At 35.8% G+C, this 18278-nt stretch overlaps 1 protein-coding gene across 1 annotated transcript in view; it reads right to left on the bottom strand.

Annotated features, from left to right (window-relative positions):
* LRP1B (LDL receptor related protein 1B) overlaps positions 1 to 2643 on the bottom strand; it is a gene marked incomplete at its 3' end in the record, with an annotated part of 1343287 nt that extends 1340644 nt beyond the window's left edge. The window contains exon 1 of the mRNA XM_037064526.1: positions 2634 to 2643. Within this exon, the coding sequence (XP_036920421.1) occupies positions 2634 to 2643 (10 nt within the window). The remainder of the gene's footprint in view (positions 1 to 2633) is intronic.
* Positions 2644 to 18278: the final 15635 nt, after the last annotated feature.

The raw sequence follows: 18278 nt of genomic DNA, 5'->3' as shown, positions 1-18278 counted from the left end.
AAAAGGAGAGATCACAGGTAGAGACAGATAGATACAACTACAAAACATAGTTTGAGGATGTAAGCATAACTTGAAAGATGGGTATGATATTAATAAGTAGAGAATAAGTACAGGGCAGTCCTGACAAGGGCAGTGTAAGCAAAACTGCTAAGGCAGAAGCTACTACAATGCGCTTGATACAAATAAAAGTTTTTTCTTTCTTTTTACTAAAATCAATATGACATTCATGTTATAAGACCTGAAAGTAACATCCATATGAATAAAAGGTGTTGTGCTCAGCAAAGTTGGAAACATTGGAGAGGACTGAGTAGCTGGGAAAAAGTGAACGGAAGAAGAAATGAAGTGAGGGATTGGGGAAATATGGGCTTGAGAGTGGCAGATGAAGGCTGTGAGTTTTGTTAAAAGTAGAGGGGGAAACCACTGGACAGTTCTAAGTAGAGAGACATTCCCTAAATTATTCTTTAAAGGCTTACTCTGGCTACTGTGTTGAGAATAGAGTACAAGTTGAGGTGAGGGCAGAAGCTAGGAGATCATTAGGGCTTACTGTAATAACAGGTGAGAGGAGATGGTTGTATGGGTATATGTGTTTGGTGAAAAGAAGTTTCACAGAAGTGTTTGATAAGAAAACTGAAGTCAAATACCTTGTTCCCCCCATTCCATTACATGTCAGAATCTTGAGTTCAAATCTCTGACCCCAAATACAAGATTTTTCAATGTTTTTTGGAATACGCATGAGTATGGGGCCCTTGGAAGACAATTAAGAATACATATGCATTATACAGTGATATATTTAAGACTGAAATTCAAAAGAATGATTAAAATTAGAAACACAAAACAGAACTGAAGCTGTAAATAAACAATTAAAGCATACAAATAGATATAGCTCAAATTAAAGTGAGGTGTGGGGGGGGGCGGGGGGGAGGAAAGGAAGAAGAGAGGGAGGGAGTGGGAAAAAGAGAGAGAGAGAGATACAGAGAATGAAGTAAGCATAGGTCAAGCATAGGAGGCAGAGAAGACAAAGATTAGCCAGAAATACAAGAGGAAAAGGGCAAGAGGAAAAGAAATTTATTAAATCCATGTGAAATTTCAATAATTTGATTAAGGAAGGGGATAACTAGTGACAAAATTTGGGTATGATGAGCTCTGAAAAGATGGCACAGACTTCCAAGTTGAGGGAAAGTTGTCACTGAAGAAGCAAAGAGACTGGAGGCCCAAGAAGGATGTGAAAGTGAAAGGCTTTACTATGAAAAACCCATGGGGCTGGGACAAGATCCTAAATAATACCGAAGTAAAAAAAAAAAAAAAAAGGACAGAAAAATGAAGTAGATAAATTATTAGCTGGTAGGGAAGAAAGTTAAGGTATTCTTACATGCTTGGGTTTTCTCAAAGAACTGAAATGCAAGACTTAAAATTTGAGGAAGTACAATCAGAAAGAATGGTAAAGATTTAGAGTAACTGCTGTGGGAAATTGAAAAGCAATCAACTAATAATTTCAGGAAATCACTTTTTCTAAAGGGGGAAAAAGGATCCAGCTAAGATTGAAAGGAATATATCCTACAGTTGAGTATCTTGTTCATTTTGTTTTGTATTAATGTCTACATTAGGCTATAAATACAGAATAATCCTCTGGGAAAATCCCTTTGGAAAATATGCACACCCCCATTCTCGATAGGTATTCATATGTATGTAGATGTAGATATTAACTCATCATAATTCAGAAATAACTTTTTTCCAGGAGTAAGATAACCTAATGGAACTTATCTAATGAGCCTATAATTTTGCAAAGCAACTCCAACTTTTAAAACAATTAGTACTGTTGCAATTTTGGGGAGTTTTATATTATTCCTCTAAGAAATAGCCATTAAGAATAGCCTCCTAAGCCCTGGCTGGTGTAGCTCAGTGGATTGAGCGTGGGCCTGCAAACCAGATGATCGCGGTTCGACTCCCAGTCAGGGCACATTCCTGGGTTGCAGGCCAGTTCCCAGCAGGGGATGCACAAGAAGCAAGCATACATTGTTGTTTCTCTTCCTCTCTCCTTCCCTTCCCCTCTAAAGATAAATAAATAAAATATTTAAAAATTGATTACAGGACTCAAGTAAGTGAATTTTCAGTATTTCAAGGAGATTATTTTAAAATATACTCACTGAACTGAGTTTCTTGATTCGGAAACTAAACATGTTGCTTGTATGTGTATTTTCCATTTATCCTGTTTTATGCTTCCTGCCATACTTCTGAAATAGCCAAACTAATTCTATTTTAAATTCCTTCCTATTGTGTGAAACATAGTGTTACACACTGTAATGAACAAGAAGCTTATGAGATAGGGCAGGCAGTTTCATTTACATCCCTAAGGAAGAAGATCAAAGCTAGTACAATGTCTACTTCTTTGTAATAAAAGACTTTTGCAATCAAAAGACATAAAAAGATTAGGACAACTCTAACTTACAGAGTTTACTGAATTTGAATTCATTCTGGCCTGAGTATGAAAAGCTTAGTATGAAAACCCTGCTGCATTTATAGGAAAACATCTAATTACTTATTTTAATAAATATATATATTATTTTAGAAGTAGGATACAGATAGACTTAGCTGGTAGAAAATATACATGAGTAGTCATGGACCAGCTAACTTACCTTTTCTCATTTTAATTTATGACAAACTGCAACTTTTGGATATTTTTTAAAAAATAGCTGTCAAAATCAAATACTAAAACTAGTATCTATCTATATAAGTCTATTGAATAATTATGCAGCCTCTAGCTCCTTGAGTATTGCGATATAATTTATAATAATGTTATGCCACCTCCCTTAGAAGTCAACTTCCTATTTAGATATTAGTGAGAATGTTAATCAACAAATTGTATGCCCATTAATATATAACAGGACACTACAGAGACCCTTGAAGTAAATATAAATAATGATCCCCAGTATCTAGTTACAAAATAAAGTTTAAGGAGGGGCAGTCTCATTTAACAGCTAAATTCCTGAGGAGTCTGATATCGATCCTAGTTAAATTAAGAATAGGTACAAGATTTTGCAGCAGCTAAGTATTAGGGAAATGTTATGACAGGTTTTCAGAACTTAGTAAACATTAATAATATTTAGTTATTAGATCTATGGCTCGTTGTTAAACATAGTATGGTTAATTATAATACACCATTTATAGCTGTTAAGAGAAAAATATGGTTATATTCCCTTTCTTCTCATATGACAGGCAATGAATGATTATCAGAACAGAATTCTTGTAGAGACCTACATAGTGTATTACCAATTCATCTTAAAATTTGATAAATCTCACATAAAATTTTAAAAAGTGATGCTAGTTATCAAGTATCAGGAAGTACCTTATTTTTTCCTTCATTCTCCTACCCCAGAAAAATGCAAATGTAGATGAAGAATAAATTCCTCAGAATTTCGTTTAAGTTGTTTTTCATAATCTGGTTACAGATATTCTGCTCCAATGCTTTCTTTTGCTATTCTTTCACCATTAGAACTTTGAGTTNTTAAGGAGGGGCAGTCTCATTTAACAGCTAAATTCCTGAGGAGTCTGATATCGATCCTAGTTAAATTAAGAATAGGCACAAGCTTTTGCAGCAGCTAAGTATTAGGGAAATGTTATGACAGGTTTTCAGAACTTAGTAAACAATAATATTTAATTATTAGATCTATGGCTCATTGTTAAACATAGTATGGTTAATTATAATACACCATTTATAGCTGTTAAGAGAAAAATATGGTTATATTTCCTTTCTTCTCATATGACAGGCAATGAATGATTATCAGAACAGAATTCTTGTAGAGACCTACATAGTGTATTACCAATTCATCTTAAAATTTGATAAATCTCACATAAAATTTTAAAAAGTGATGCTAGTTATCAAGTATCAGGAAGTACCTTATTTTTTCCTTCATTCTCCTACCCCAGAAAAATGCAAATGTAGATGAAGAATAAATTCCTCAGAATTTCGTTTAAGTTGTTTTTCATAATCTGGTTACAGATATTCTGCTCCAATGCTTTCTTTTGCTATTCTTTCACCATTAGAACTTTGAGTTCTCCATACCATTCTATTCACTTTCCCTAAAAATATCATCTCTCTCTGTCTTTAGTATTTATTTCTTTGTTTGGAATGTCCTTTCCCATACAAAATTGTAGTCCTTTTCTAAATTCCAATGGCATTAATCTCCTTTAAATTAACCTTCCCCCACTAACTTTTTTCTTTCTCCATCACTGGTTTCATCACCCTCTACTCAAACCACCGATGAACTCCTACTGCATTTTATTCTGTGCATTTTAGCTACTAGACAAAAAGTTCCTACAGGGCACAGTGTTCTGTCCTGCATCTCATATTTGCTGTTAACCAGCTGATTTCAATGAAAACAAAGAAGTAAATAATGTTTTGCATTTTACTATCAGAATAATGAATTGCTTTATTTAATTAATCAATAAAGTAAAACTAAGCTTTCCCATGGTTAAAATAAAATATCCTGAGTAGTAAAGATTAGACCACATAAAATTAAAGCATCCACGAACACTAAAAATCATACTTGAGAGAGATTCAACGTTATTCCCTGGAGTCTCTTAAAGACTATATTGAAATCACACTTTTACAATAGCTGGTTATACAATGGTAACTTTGCCCTTTGCCAAATATGTTAATGACAGTAATTTTTTAAAAGATAATCCCTTTAGGAATATATTCATTGTAAGTGTAAGATTAAATTAAGCTCATAATTTAAGTCCATATTTTAGAGGAATGCAAAATATTTTTGGATTATACACATTTTGGGAGACTGGTCTGGGATAAGGTAGGTGAAATATGCTCAGAACTAGTGGTTACATTTTACCAAGGAATATGAGGTCTGTCCAGAAAAAGTCCAACCACTGTTAATATAATAGGAATGGTTTGCACAACACTCGCAGCCAAAGAGAGTGGACTGGACAACGCCTGTGTGAGCAATGACAACTTCACTTGACTAGTCAGTGGGGGCAGTACAGGTCACTGAGTGAGCATGTGCACTGTGTGGCTATCACATTTAAAATGACTGAGTAAAGAAATGAATCTCCACCACATTTTGCATTGAACATTACTCCATGGAAACTATTTGAACAATTCCTGAACAATTCCAAAGGCTGAAGCTATGGGAAATGGTGATTGGCAGCCTTCATCACAAGGATGTGCCCGCTCATGCAGAGTCTTTTGGCAAAACATCAAATCACGCAGGTGACTCAGCCCCACTACAGCCCAGATTTGGGCCCCTGTGACTTCTAGCTTTTCCTAAAACTAAAATCACCATTGAAGGAAAGACATTTCAGACTGTCAATGAGATTCAGAAAAATATGACTGGGCAGCTGATGGCGACTGAGAGAACTGCCTGAGGTACCAAAGCACCTACTTTGAAAGGGACTAAGGTGTCATTGTCCTATGTGTACTGTTTCTTGTATCTTTTATCTTCCTCAATAAATGTCTCTATTTTTCATATTATCTGATTGTATACTTACTGGACAGATCTTGTCTATCTCCATAAATTTATGATTTATTGAAAATAAATCTTATTAAATATAATAGATTATAATTTGTGATATAGTTTATCTATGTTAAATTAATCCTTATTAAAAACTTTCCCAGGCTTAAATTAGAGGGGTATTAGTAATGAAGAGTATTTGTATTTCAATGGTAATACAATTTTTAATTAATAATCCCTACTGTTAGACTGAATCATTAGTGACAATTAAGAAAGCTAATTACTCAAACAACAGACATATGTGCTCCCATACTCACATATCATATACACGTGATTAAGAGAGAATATTGAAATGTTTCAATAAGAGCCCTGTGCTGGACTGGATAGCAGCAACCACAAAAAGTCCACTCCCTGATTCCCAGAGCATGAGAATATAGACATAGTAAAAGGGATTGGGAAGATTTGATGAAATTAAGAATCTTGAGAATGGGACACTAGCCTAGATTATTCAGGTGAGCTCAAAACAATTACAAGGATCCTTGTAAGATGAAAGTGAGACAGGAGAGAATAAAACATGAACACAGAAGCAAAACATGGTGTGTTCTGAGGATGGTGCCAGGAACCAAGGAATCTGGGCAGCATCTCAGAGCTGGAAAAGGCAAAAAAATGAATTCTCACTTAGAACCTCCAGAACTCAAGTCTCCAAGAACTCAATCGTGTGGGCATTAGGCTTCTGACCTCTAGAGTGGCAAGGTAAAAAAGCATATGTTGCTTTAAGCCACTAGGTTTCTGACCATTTGTTGCAACACAATACTAAACTAATACCAGATCCCATTGCACAACCCAGACACCATTCCGTAAACCTGATTAAATGAGGAGGAAACAAGCAAGCTGCTAGAAATTTTACCACTAATTTAAAAGTTTTTTTTCCTCCTAAATTGTTTTCTGTGAGTTTCAACACTATTTACTTAAATAAAATGTCTTTTTATTTCTCCTTGATGTCTAATGACAGTCAAAATACATCTGCATAGTGATAACAGTAACAGCTAGCAGCACATGACAGCATTTTATTTTAAAAATAAAGTGTCATAAGTGCTCAAATAAGTGACATCCTTGAGTGGGAAATATATGAATTGATACATAAGTGTGTGTGTGTGTGTGTGTGTATTTGTGTGTGTGTGTGTATGTGTGTGTGTGTGTGTGTGTTCTCATAAGACGAGAAAGTGCAAAGATGTGATATTTTTCTATTATGAGAAAATTGTAATTAATTGTATATTTTATTCTTCCTATTGGTTATCAGATTTATAATTGTTCCATTTCGTATTAGCCATCCAAGTTTTTAGTCCTGCAAATGACAATTTGTACTTCCAAAACACCTTATATAACACCAATACAATATTGAAAATTTAAAGAACTACATTTTCCCCAATAAGAAGCTTTGCTCATTTATTATTTCTATAATAATGAACAAATGAAAAGTATCTCTGTAAACATCTCAAACCTAATTTGACATTTAATTTTCAAGAAGAAAGTCAGTTTTTCTCCTTGATCATTTACATATTAACAGGTTCTCATTTTATTCAGGCAGTGATATGGAAAACTATAAAGCACTCAGCACAGACCTGTTTGAAACTGCTTCTTTACCAAGGAGAAAACTTAAATTACCGGGATAAAAACCTGTTCTTTATTTAGCAAGAGACAATAGATATATTTTTAGTAGAATAAAACTGGTATATTCAATATTGTGGACTAGAGTTTTTATTATCATTGGACTAATTCTTTGCAGTTTTGTGTTCTTTTCTAAAATTTCAATAGAAATGTTATATTTCCTTTCTTACCTGCCCTTTCTCAAAGCCTCACTGAAATGAATCTTCAGAGTTATTCCATATACCATATTATAAAGAGAGAAAAAAATTGACAGTTCTCCTTAAATTTAAAAGAAAAAGCCTAAATTATTGACATTTCTTTGCTAGTTCCAGTCTCTAAATTCTATATGATCTTCATCCAGTCTTGTAGGAGTTAGCAAAATTCATATCTGTTTTCGCACCTTTAAGCTTAGTGAGATATAAAGCAGATGGTTGGACTTTGGCTCTTTCAGGGATAATACAAGTTCTATTCTTCATGCTGTGTTTTAACCATTAATTGCTTTTCAAAGATTACAATTTTATTTATCTCAAGTCCCTACTTTACAGTCATGTGAGGCATGTGCTACTATAGGTGTATCTGGTAATGGAGCAGCTCGTGCTGTGCACAGCATAATGGGAATAGGGCATGCAGGAAATATTTTCAGTCACCTACGCAGCAGCTATTTTTACCTCTTTTGGAAATATCCCACTTCCCTCTATAGAAGTGGGGATAGCCAGATCCTTGCTTTCCCTGTCTGTCTTGTAGCTAGGGCATGAACCCTAATATTGACTAAGGATAACTGAAGTATAGAGCCTGCTAGGAATTTCCTAGGAAATTTATTCTTTCCACCCCCACACACACAGACTTGAGAGGAGAAGCTCTTTTGCATCACTATAGGTTGGGCAGTTGAAGTCTGGAACAGCCATGGACATGTTAAGAGCATGAGGATAAATAAGGCTGAGGATAAGGGTCAACACAGTGAGGATGGCAAAGTGGAAAGATACCCAGTACCTGGATTTTGTATGAGATTGTGGGTTACTCTGAGGTGCCTCTGAACCACATCCCACTAATCTCTGGACATTGTGTTACTTTACGCAATAAATATCCTTATCACTTGGCCATGGTATGTTGGGTAATATCACTGCTAATCAGAAGTAACTCATACAAGTATCAGTTCCCCAGAAAAGGTGCTTTTAAAAATTATTTTAATAAAAGAATACAAGATTGCCAAGCTGACCAGGTGAGGGATAGCACTCTAAACAAAAGGAAGCTCGTGTAGGGAAAACATGGCGTATTAACAGCATACCAAGTTATTCATCTAAAGGTTAGCTAGAAAATAGATTGAATATTTACATTGTTTGGCTTGAATATAATCAATATTTTAATATGAGCTTCATAATCATTCATTAAGGGTTCCTGCTTTTCATTATTTTAAGTTACTAAATTTTGTGAATACATTTTTGTGGGACATAATAAAATAATACTATAAATGGTAGTAAATATTGAATTTTCTCTATGTGCTACATGCTAAATTAAAAGGCAAAAGATTTGTGTGTGAAGAGAAACCAGAATATACTTGTTAAATTAAATTAAATAATTTGTGCATTCCATTTAATACTCATAAAAATCTATTATTTACATCTTACAAATCAGATAATAAACTCTTTATTAAGTTAAATGACTTCCTTAATAGCATCCAACTATAAAGTGGCAAGATTAGGACAAAAGTACTCATCTGACTGAAACAAAGCCTGCCCAAAACCACTAACTAAAATTTTTCACAAATGGAGGACTGCTGGCATTTTGAGCACAATAATTTTTGCATTGAGAATATATTTAGCAATATTGACCACTAGGCATTAAATACCAGCTGCACCTTCAAGTCATTATAACCCAAAATATCCCACAATATATGTGCACTACAGACATAGTACTAACGAAACCTCCTTGGAAACCACATAAACGGTATTCACCCTACTTTAAACTGCTGATATTCTGCATGGACCTCATTCTTCCAAACTAGGTCTCAAATGTTGCTTCTTCTCAAATCTGTCCCATCTGCTGGATGATACCTAAATTCTATATTTGATTCTCAGAGCTATAAAAGAGCATCTTTGCTAGTTAACATCACAGAGGACCAAGGTCATAGCTAGATGGGCTTATGGATTTGATAAATTATGAAATATGAGTACAAGTTCAAAGGTTTACCTAAACATAAATGTAAGTAACACAAGTTATTAAGTACTTCTCTACAGTAGACACATGTCATGAGAATTTAAATTAATCTTCATAGAAGTAATTACTACTCGATCAAAGAAAAGCTCTAATGTAATACTTTAATGTTAATAGGAAATTAGAAAAGGTAGCTATGGAGACCTAAAGAAATATAAATTAAGCCTCATAACATTTTTAGAAAGACATATAAATGCACATATTTTTCACAGCACACCAATGCTTGTTCTTCTTTCCCCCATAATTAAGAAATTATTGAGAAACAGAACTTCCAGCCAAGATGGAGGCATAGGTAGAAACACTGTGCCTCCTCCCACAACCAAAATTAAGGACAATAAAGATTTAGGAACAAAAACACAACCAGAACAGACAGAAAATTGAACTGTATGGAAGTCCCACAACCATGCAACCAGACCTGTAGGAGGGGCGGAGTTGGTGGCCTAGGAAGAAGAGTTGTGGCAGGAAAAGGTGGTGGCTGCCAGACCCAGGAGCACTGGCAGCACGGGGGTAGGAAATGAGAGGGGCACGCAAGGTGGTTGACTGACCTCTGTCACACATTTGTGCACAGATAAATTAGGCAAAACTGGGCAGTGAGACAGACCACGCAACCCAGGGCCCCAGCAACAGGAAATAAAGCCTAAAAAACCACTTGAAAAGGTTCTGGGAGAGACTTCTAGCCTCATAGGAGAGTTCATCTGAGAGACTCACAGGGTCCTAGAATGTACACAAGCCCACTCACCCAGGAACCAGCACCAGAATGGCCCAATTTGCTTGTGGGAAGCAGCAGAAATGATTGAAATCCAAGAGAGAGCAGAACAAGTGCCATTGCTCCCTCCATGACCCCACCCCCACATACAGCTTCACAACCCAGCCACATGGGTTGCCCCACTCTGGTGAACACCTAAGGCCCCACCACTCACATCACAGGTGGGACCTGACCAAAAATGGCTCAAACAAAACAACAAATCAAAGCCCCAGAGCCAATAATTTTAAGCAATTAAGAGATAGCCAACCTATCAGATGCACAGTTCAAAGCACTGGTGATCAGTATGCTCAGAGAACTGGTTGATTTTGGTTGCAAATTAGATGAAAAAATGAAGGCTACACTAAGTGAAATGAAGGGAAATGCACAGGAAACTAGTAGTGATGGAAAGAAAACTGGGATTCAAATCAATGGAGAGGACCAGAAGAAAGAAAGAAACAACCAAACAGAAAAGAATGAAGGAAAAAGAATTCAAAAAATGAGGAGAGGTTTAGGAATCTCCAGGATGTCTTTAACCATTCCAACATCCAAGTTATAGGGGTACCAGGGGGGGAGAGGAAGAGCAACAAGTGGAAAAGTTATTTGAACAAATAACAAAGGAGAACTTCTCCAATCTGAAAGGAAATAGACTTCCAGGAAATCCAGGAAGCTCAGAGAGTCCCAAAGAAGGTGAAACCAAGAAGGAACACACCAAAGCACATCATAATTACATTACCCAAGACTAAAATAAAGGAGCGAATTCTAGAAGCAGCAAAAGATAAGGAGACAGTCACCTACAAAGGAGTTCCCATCAGACTGTCAGCTTATTTCTCAAAAGAGACCTTGCATGAAAGAAGAGGCTGGAAAGAAGTATTCAAAGTCATGAAAGGCAAGGACCTACATCCAAGCTTGCTCTATCCAGCAAAGCTATCATTTAGAATGGAAGGACAGATAAAGCACTTCTCAGATAAGGTCAAGTTCAAGGAGTTCATCATCACCAAGCCTTTATTAGATGAAATGTTACAGGAACTTATATAAGAAAAAGAAGATAAAAAATGTGAACAGTGAAAGGACAGCAAACTCACAGTTATTAACAACCACACCTAAAACAAAAGCAAACTATGTGGACACCTAAAACAGGAGTGGAGCCACAGAAATGGAGATCACATGGAGGGTTAGCAACAGGGGAGTGGGAGGAGGAGGGGCATAAGGAAGGTACAGAGAATAAGGAGCATAGATGGTAGGGAGAAAATAGAGAGGGGAAGGGCAAGAGTAGTGTGGGAAATCTAGAGACTAAAGAACTTATGACACAGGGACATGAACTAAAGCCGGGGGGGACTGAAGGGAGGGAGAGGCTGTGCAGTGTGGAGGGGAATGAAGGGAATGAATGGGACAACTGTAATGGCATAATCAATAAAATATATTAAAAAGAAATTATTGAGAAATGGTATAATTTAACCCAACAAATCATGTTACTGTAATATGTATTAGAGTATAATTATTTTCTGTATTTCAAGATTTGATGATATTTTAACTGCATATTTTACTTTTTTAATTAAATTATAAGAAATAGATAGTAATCAAAAAGTTTTTTTTAATTTATTTTAATTGTTGTTCAAGTATAGTTTTCTGTCTTTTATTCCCATTCCAGCCCACCCACCCAGCCCTCCCTACTCCCATTTCCACCTCCCTTAGTTTTTGTCCATGTGTCCTTTATACTTGTTCCTGTAAACCCTTCTCTTTTTCCCCTGAAATTCCCTCTCCTCTCCCCTCTGGTCCCTGTCAGCCTCTTCTCTATTTCAGTGTCTTTGGTTATATTTTGCTTGCTTGTTTGTTTTGTTGTTTAGGTTCCTGTTAAAGGTGAGATCATATGGTATTTGTTTTTCTCCGCCTGGTTTATTTCACTCAGCATAATGCTTTCCAGTTCCATCCTTGCTGTTGCAAAGGGTAGGAGCACCTTCTTTCTTTCTGCTGCATAGAATTCTATTGTGTAAATGTACCATAGTTTTTTGATTCATTAATTCACCCCACTGTCAAAAATGGACAGATCTTCCAAACAAAATATCAATAAAAATATTGTGGCATTGAACAATGCCGTAGATGAAATGTACTTAATTGATATATATATATATATAGAGCCCTTCATCCCAAAGAAGCTAAATACACATTCTTTTCAAATGCACATGGAACACTTTCAAAGACAGACCACATGATAGGACACAAAACAAGCCTCAACAAATTCAAGAAAATTGCAATCATTCCAAGCATCTTCTCCAACCACAAGGGACTGAAACTAGAAACCGACCCCAAGGGAAAAAAAAAAAAACACTCAAAATCGTGGAGATTGAATAGCATGCTATCAAACAATGAATGGGTGAAGAATGAAATTAGGGAAGAAATCAAAAAGTTTCTGGAAACAAATGAAAATGAACTTACAACAACCCAAAACTTATGGGACGAAAAGTTTTTTAAAAAGCATATCTTTTGAAGTTCACCACTTATATACAATAATTAGTGCATTTTTAAACATTCTTATAGGTTTTTTATGTAGAAAAAAGCACATATAAACTTTTTAAAAGTATTCAATGTAATGCTCTGTACGTTGTCTTCATTTTTTTACTCAAAAATATTTTCTGCTTCACCTTTCTATTGGTAAGTCTAATTACATAAAATAAATTTAACAAGAACATGGTAGAACATTATATACAATTTCCACATATTTTAAAGTTTTAAAAAAGGGTAAGTATCTTGTCCTGGTTGGTGTGGCTAAGGTGACTGAATGCTGACCTGGGAACCAAAGGTCGTCAGTTCAATTTCCAGTCAGGTGACATGCTTGGGTTGTGGACCAGGTGCCAAATAGGGGTCACATGAGAGGCAACCACATATTGATGTTTTTCTTTCCCTTTCTCTCTTTCTTCCCCTCTCTCTAAAAATAAAATAAAATCTTTTAAAAAGGGGAAGTGTCTTAATGTTAAAAATAAGTAGTTGAAATAGTTTCAAATAGTTTAGTTGAAAGTGGCAATAAACAACTCTGTAGATAATCTTTGGTCATTTGTCTTATTATTTTAAAAATACTTAATGAGTAAAAGTGAGATTTCACAAACAACTTGGTTTTTATTTTTAAAATGTTTAATTCTTTATTTTTATTGATTTATACTATTACATATGTCCTTATTCCCTTCCCCCTGCTTTTTCCACCTTTCCTAACCCCTTTTCTCTCTGACATATTGTTTTTTAGAACTTTAGATGAACTTAGAAAAATTGGCCTCCAAACAGTGTCAAAATTTATACCTCAATCTTACTTTTATCCCACACCCTAACCACAAGGCCTGAAATTTCCATGGCTGCCATATAAATGATCACCACAGAGATAATAATCCTATGTGTAATGTGCACAGAAACGTGGGTGCACATTATACACAGAAGAGCATTACACACAGCAAAACCCAATAATTCCTGGTTTGTGGTTAGGATCTCTGAACAGAGTAAAAGTCAGAATTTTATGAACCTCCTCAGGTTATTTATAAGGATGTTGAAGTTTGAGAAATGCTAGCCCAGAATATTTGTTCTTCCTTATTAATATTGAACCATATAGTTTTGTAAGTCAAACTATAATTTAAAGAGTTTGACCTTTTCAGTATCTTCTAAGCATCTCACCAGATGTATAGCCAAGTATTATGAGCTCTAGTTTATCACTGTTTAGTAGACATTCTTTAAAGAAAATCACATAAAATTACAAATGCAAAATTAGGTATAAAAATGGAAATTTATTTAAAATGTGAAAGAAATAAACACACAACTTTTAAAAAGCTGAGAAATACATGAACTATCAATTAATTCAAAAAATAATGCAATCCAAGATAAAAGCAGAGTACATAGAAGCTACACTAACCCCTCTCAGGACCAAATTGAAATTATAACTAAATTATAGGAAAATAATCCTGAATAACTAACTGAACATCAGCTGGAAAGAAGCCACATGACCAAGGGCTTATGAAAGAAATATCACAACCACATCAACATTGGTAGGAAGTGCAGAGTTGCAAGGGCTAACTGGGCCTCAATGGGTGTCTGAGGTTCCAGGGGGACATTTCAGTGGCCAGGGGAGTTATCCCTAGGGTCTGAATCCCAAGCTAAGCTCCCTAGCTTAGAGCACTAGAACCAGGAAAGGAACCCAAATAATATCTGTCTGTGAAAAGCAGTGGGGTTTCTGACCACCAGGGAAGATGACTAGAGGCACAGACAGCCTCTTAAGGGCCAACACACAAAATTCCACTTTCAGCCACTTACCCTGGGCTCAGGCAAAGAGAGGGTGGAATGAACTAGAGACACACAAAGAAAGTCTAAGGTTGGTGGCTCTGGGAAGAGAGCCAAAAGTCAGCCACCATGATCCACATGCTCAGTCATTCCCAATACTAGAGAAGTCATCTGTTTGGGCAGAGCACTACCCTCCATGCAGTATCAGTCTTGGGGGAAGCAATAACCCTACCCATAGGAATCCCTCCAACCCTGTCCTGTGGTATTTAAGCCCTATTGCTGAGGAGCACAGCTGGCACCTGTGTCAGAAACAAAGCCTCTAACAGAAAGCCTGCAGGCCAAGGCAGATCTCTGGGAGCTCTGAGACTTTATCCAGCACTCCCCAGGACCTGGTGCTGATAAAGTCTCCCTGGGAGCTCAGCTTAGCTCTTTTGGCACACACCCAGGCCCAGGACAGGGAGCCACAGTTTTCCCAGGGCCAGTCACAGGCAGCATCTAACGTAGGCCTCACCAGAGTCTTGAGGACCTACCTAATACATAGAAACAAACACAAAGCCAAAATTTAGTATAGCCAAAATTAGAACACAAAGAAACAGGCCCTAAATGAAAGAACAAGATAATTCTCCAGAAGAGCTAAGTGAAATGGAGGCAAGCAAGTTATCAAATATAGTGTTCAAAGTAATGATTACAAGGATGCTAAATAGCATAAAAATACATGGAAATCATAAAAAGGAACACTCAGAAATAAATAATGTAATATTTGAACTAAATAATACCTGGAAGGAATAAACAGTAAGTTAAATGGAAAGGATCAAATCAGCATTTGAAAGACAAAGTAGAATAAAATACCCAATTAGAAGAGCAAAAACAAAGAAAAAAAATTTAAGTGAGGATAGTTTTGGGGAGCTATGTGACAACATGAAACATGACATCATCCACATCACGGAAAAACCAGAATGAAAAGAGAGAGAGCAAGGGATCAAGACCTTATTTGAAGAAATAATGACCACAAACTTCCCTAACCTGGTGAAGGAAAAGGCAAACAAATCTAGGAAGCACAATGAGTCCCACACAAGATAGACTCAGAGGCCCATGCCAAGACACATCATAATTAAAATGGCAAAGGTTAAATACAACAGAGAATCTTAAAAACCACAACAGAAAATCAGTTAGTTATTCATAAGGAATCTCCCATATTACTGTCAACTGATTTATCAACAGAACATTTCAGGCCAGAAGGGATTGGAATGAAATATTTATGTTCAACAGCAAGGACATACAATTAAGGTTATTTTACCTAGAAAGTCTATCATTTAAAATTGAAGGAAAAATAAAGAACTCCCTAACAAGAAAAAGCTAAAGGAGTTTGGAGTAGAAAGGACTATGGAGTAGAAAGGGGGGTGCTCTTTCCTGTTTTCAAGGTTAGAGAAAGGCAGAATGGAATAAGAAAAAGCTCAAAAGAGAAAGTCTTCAAGCTGGATTTAAAGAATAGCTATGGATTTAGAAGAGGTAAAATTTACCACATGGAAAGCATTAGGAAAGAAATGGAATTTCAGGAAGAAGAAGTAATTTTTTAAAAAGGCATATAAAATTGTACAATCTCTCCAGTGCACAGTCCAGAGCTACTTAATAATAGGTACCTAGTAAGGAGTTTTAAAATATGGCAGGAAAGCGATGGTACAATTATGCTTTTTTTAAAAAAATATTGATTTGAGAGAGAAACACCAATCTGTTGCTCCACTGATTTATACATTCACTGGTTGATTCTCACATGTGCCCTGCAGAGACTGAGCCTACCACCTTGGCATGTCAGATGACCCCGTTATCCCCAGGGCTACCAGGCCCAGGTTGCAATTATGTCTTAAAGAACTGTATTAATGTTCTCAAATGTTTTGACCTTTATTTAATCAGTCAGAGAAAAACACTGAATATTTTTAAAGGTTTTAAACAATGTTTTATAGAAGAAACATTATGTCACAGAAGGAGAAGTCAGCAGCTTGAAGAACGACTCAGAGACACAAAATCTTGAAAAAATGTGCAAAGTAATTAAGAAGGTGTTACAATACATTATCAGCTACATAGCCAAGAAGGCCTAAACTCAAACACTGAAAAGAAAAAAAGAGAAGGAAACAAAGCGGCCATTTCAGAGGTAAACAGATGGCACCGATGGATCAGTATAGAAACACTGCAGAAAACAGCGGTGTATTTGGTGGAGTGCTTTACAGGGTGGATGCATCATTAAACACAGTAGAACAGGGAAAGAAAAATTCAGTGGGAAAGAAACTAAATTTTGAACATATGGGGCCGAGAGGAAGTAACGGGAGTTTGGGGGAAAATGCAATTCTGATGCAGATGGAGGACAGGACAATCATGGTAGTTCATAGTGTCCAACTGCACAGCCAGATCAAGGAAAACTAAAACTGGGGAAGCTACACACTTGGAAAGGGAGTAAAGGGAAATTTTGAAATGACTGCCACAGAGAAAAAAGAAAAATCTTACCCTGAGGAGGTTAAGATGATAAAGCAACTGCAGAGTAATATTTCCACAGTAAAGTAAAGACCAAAGGGCAAATGAGAGAGTTGATATTGGAAGGGGATGTATTATATTTATTTACTTGTTGTTTATTGTTTTTCAAAGAAGACAAACATGCAAAAATAGCATAGATTGATCAAATAAAAACAAGGATGTGTAAAGATTCATAAATATTTTATAGGGGAAGATTATGATAAAGCTAAAAGACACAATCCAGGAAAAAACACTTAAAAGGTAAGCTTTAAGAGGTCCTTTTATCAAAGACAGAAGGAAATCTGGATAGAATGTTAGAGTACATATTGTCAGAATGATGGTAGAAGAGAAGCAAAATTAATAATTTTGTTTTTGATTAATTTTTTTCTCTGTAGACTGAGGATAAAGTGAGGGCGCCAGAGTTTGAAAAGAGCAACAAAAGCACAAAATATCTCATGTTCAAAATATTTCTAGGAAGTGCCAGCCATAAAGTAGCATTAGAATACTTGCTTTCTGATTCAGTGATAGCATTTGTTCAGAGAGTTGGATTACTGTTTCTCAGATACAGTTCAGTATACTCTAACAGCTCTGAGCTCCGGTTTGTATTATGTTATTTCCCTGATGGGCTTACTTCTACCAAAATATGTATTTCTTCCTTATTATTTATTGCTTTAACATGGTTTCGGTAATCATTAAGTGCTGTCTATCATAAGAATTATTCTAATAGTAAAGATATTATTACTCATATCATCCCTGCTGATATGTTGATATCATGGGTTGACTTTGCTTAGCATAGACTATATGGAGTCCTGGGGTCTGTGTTTAGATTTGGTTCATACACTTCTTCTGTATCTTTAGGTTACTTTAAATTTTATTGGCATAAAATATTATGACTATTCAGTGTTTATTGATGCTTCACCTTCTCCACCACCATCTATTCACAGTTGTCTATCTGCCATGTTCTGTTTCTGTCTTTTTGCTCATCATTGAAACAACTGCATGTACACAATTGAAGAAACCATGAAGAGCAATACTGATTTACCTTAGGAAAGCTACTATATGAAGGAGAGAATAGATTCAGAAGAGAATGGATTCTCTTCATTTATTCACATGAAAAACAAAAAAGTAGTAACAGAAAGAATGCGGACGAGAAAAAGGAGTTTTGAATAACTGTCATTTTGTGGAAATTGTTGGTGAAAAAGATAGGATATTTAGTACCATTTGCTCTGTTTTGCATAACAAATTCTCTCCAACTCCTTTAAGGACCATCATAGAGACTAGAATTCTTTTTCAATGCTTTTTTAAATTACTCTAGCTATTTCTTTTAATGAAACACTATGGCACTGTGTTCTCATACTATTGCTTTAACTAGGTTATGATTCTAAGGAAGTCTATACATTAAATGGGGGCAAGTAAACATTATGAACTTCAGAGAAACATTTATAAGTAAATGA

This window comes from Sturnira hondurensis, unplaced genomic scaffold, assembly GCF_014824575.4.
Source record: "Sturnira hondurensis isolate 20B ecotype Veracruz unplaced genomic scaffold, ASM1482457v3 Scaffold0015475, whole genome shotgun sequence".
Taxonomy (NCBI): domain Eukaryota; kingdom Metazoa; phylum Chordata; class Mammalia; order Chiroptera; family Phyllostomidae; genus Sturnira; species Sturnira hondurensis.
The sequence above is the reverse complement of the archived record's forward strand: the minus strand, read 5'-3'. Positions and strand labels throughout refer to the sequence as shown.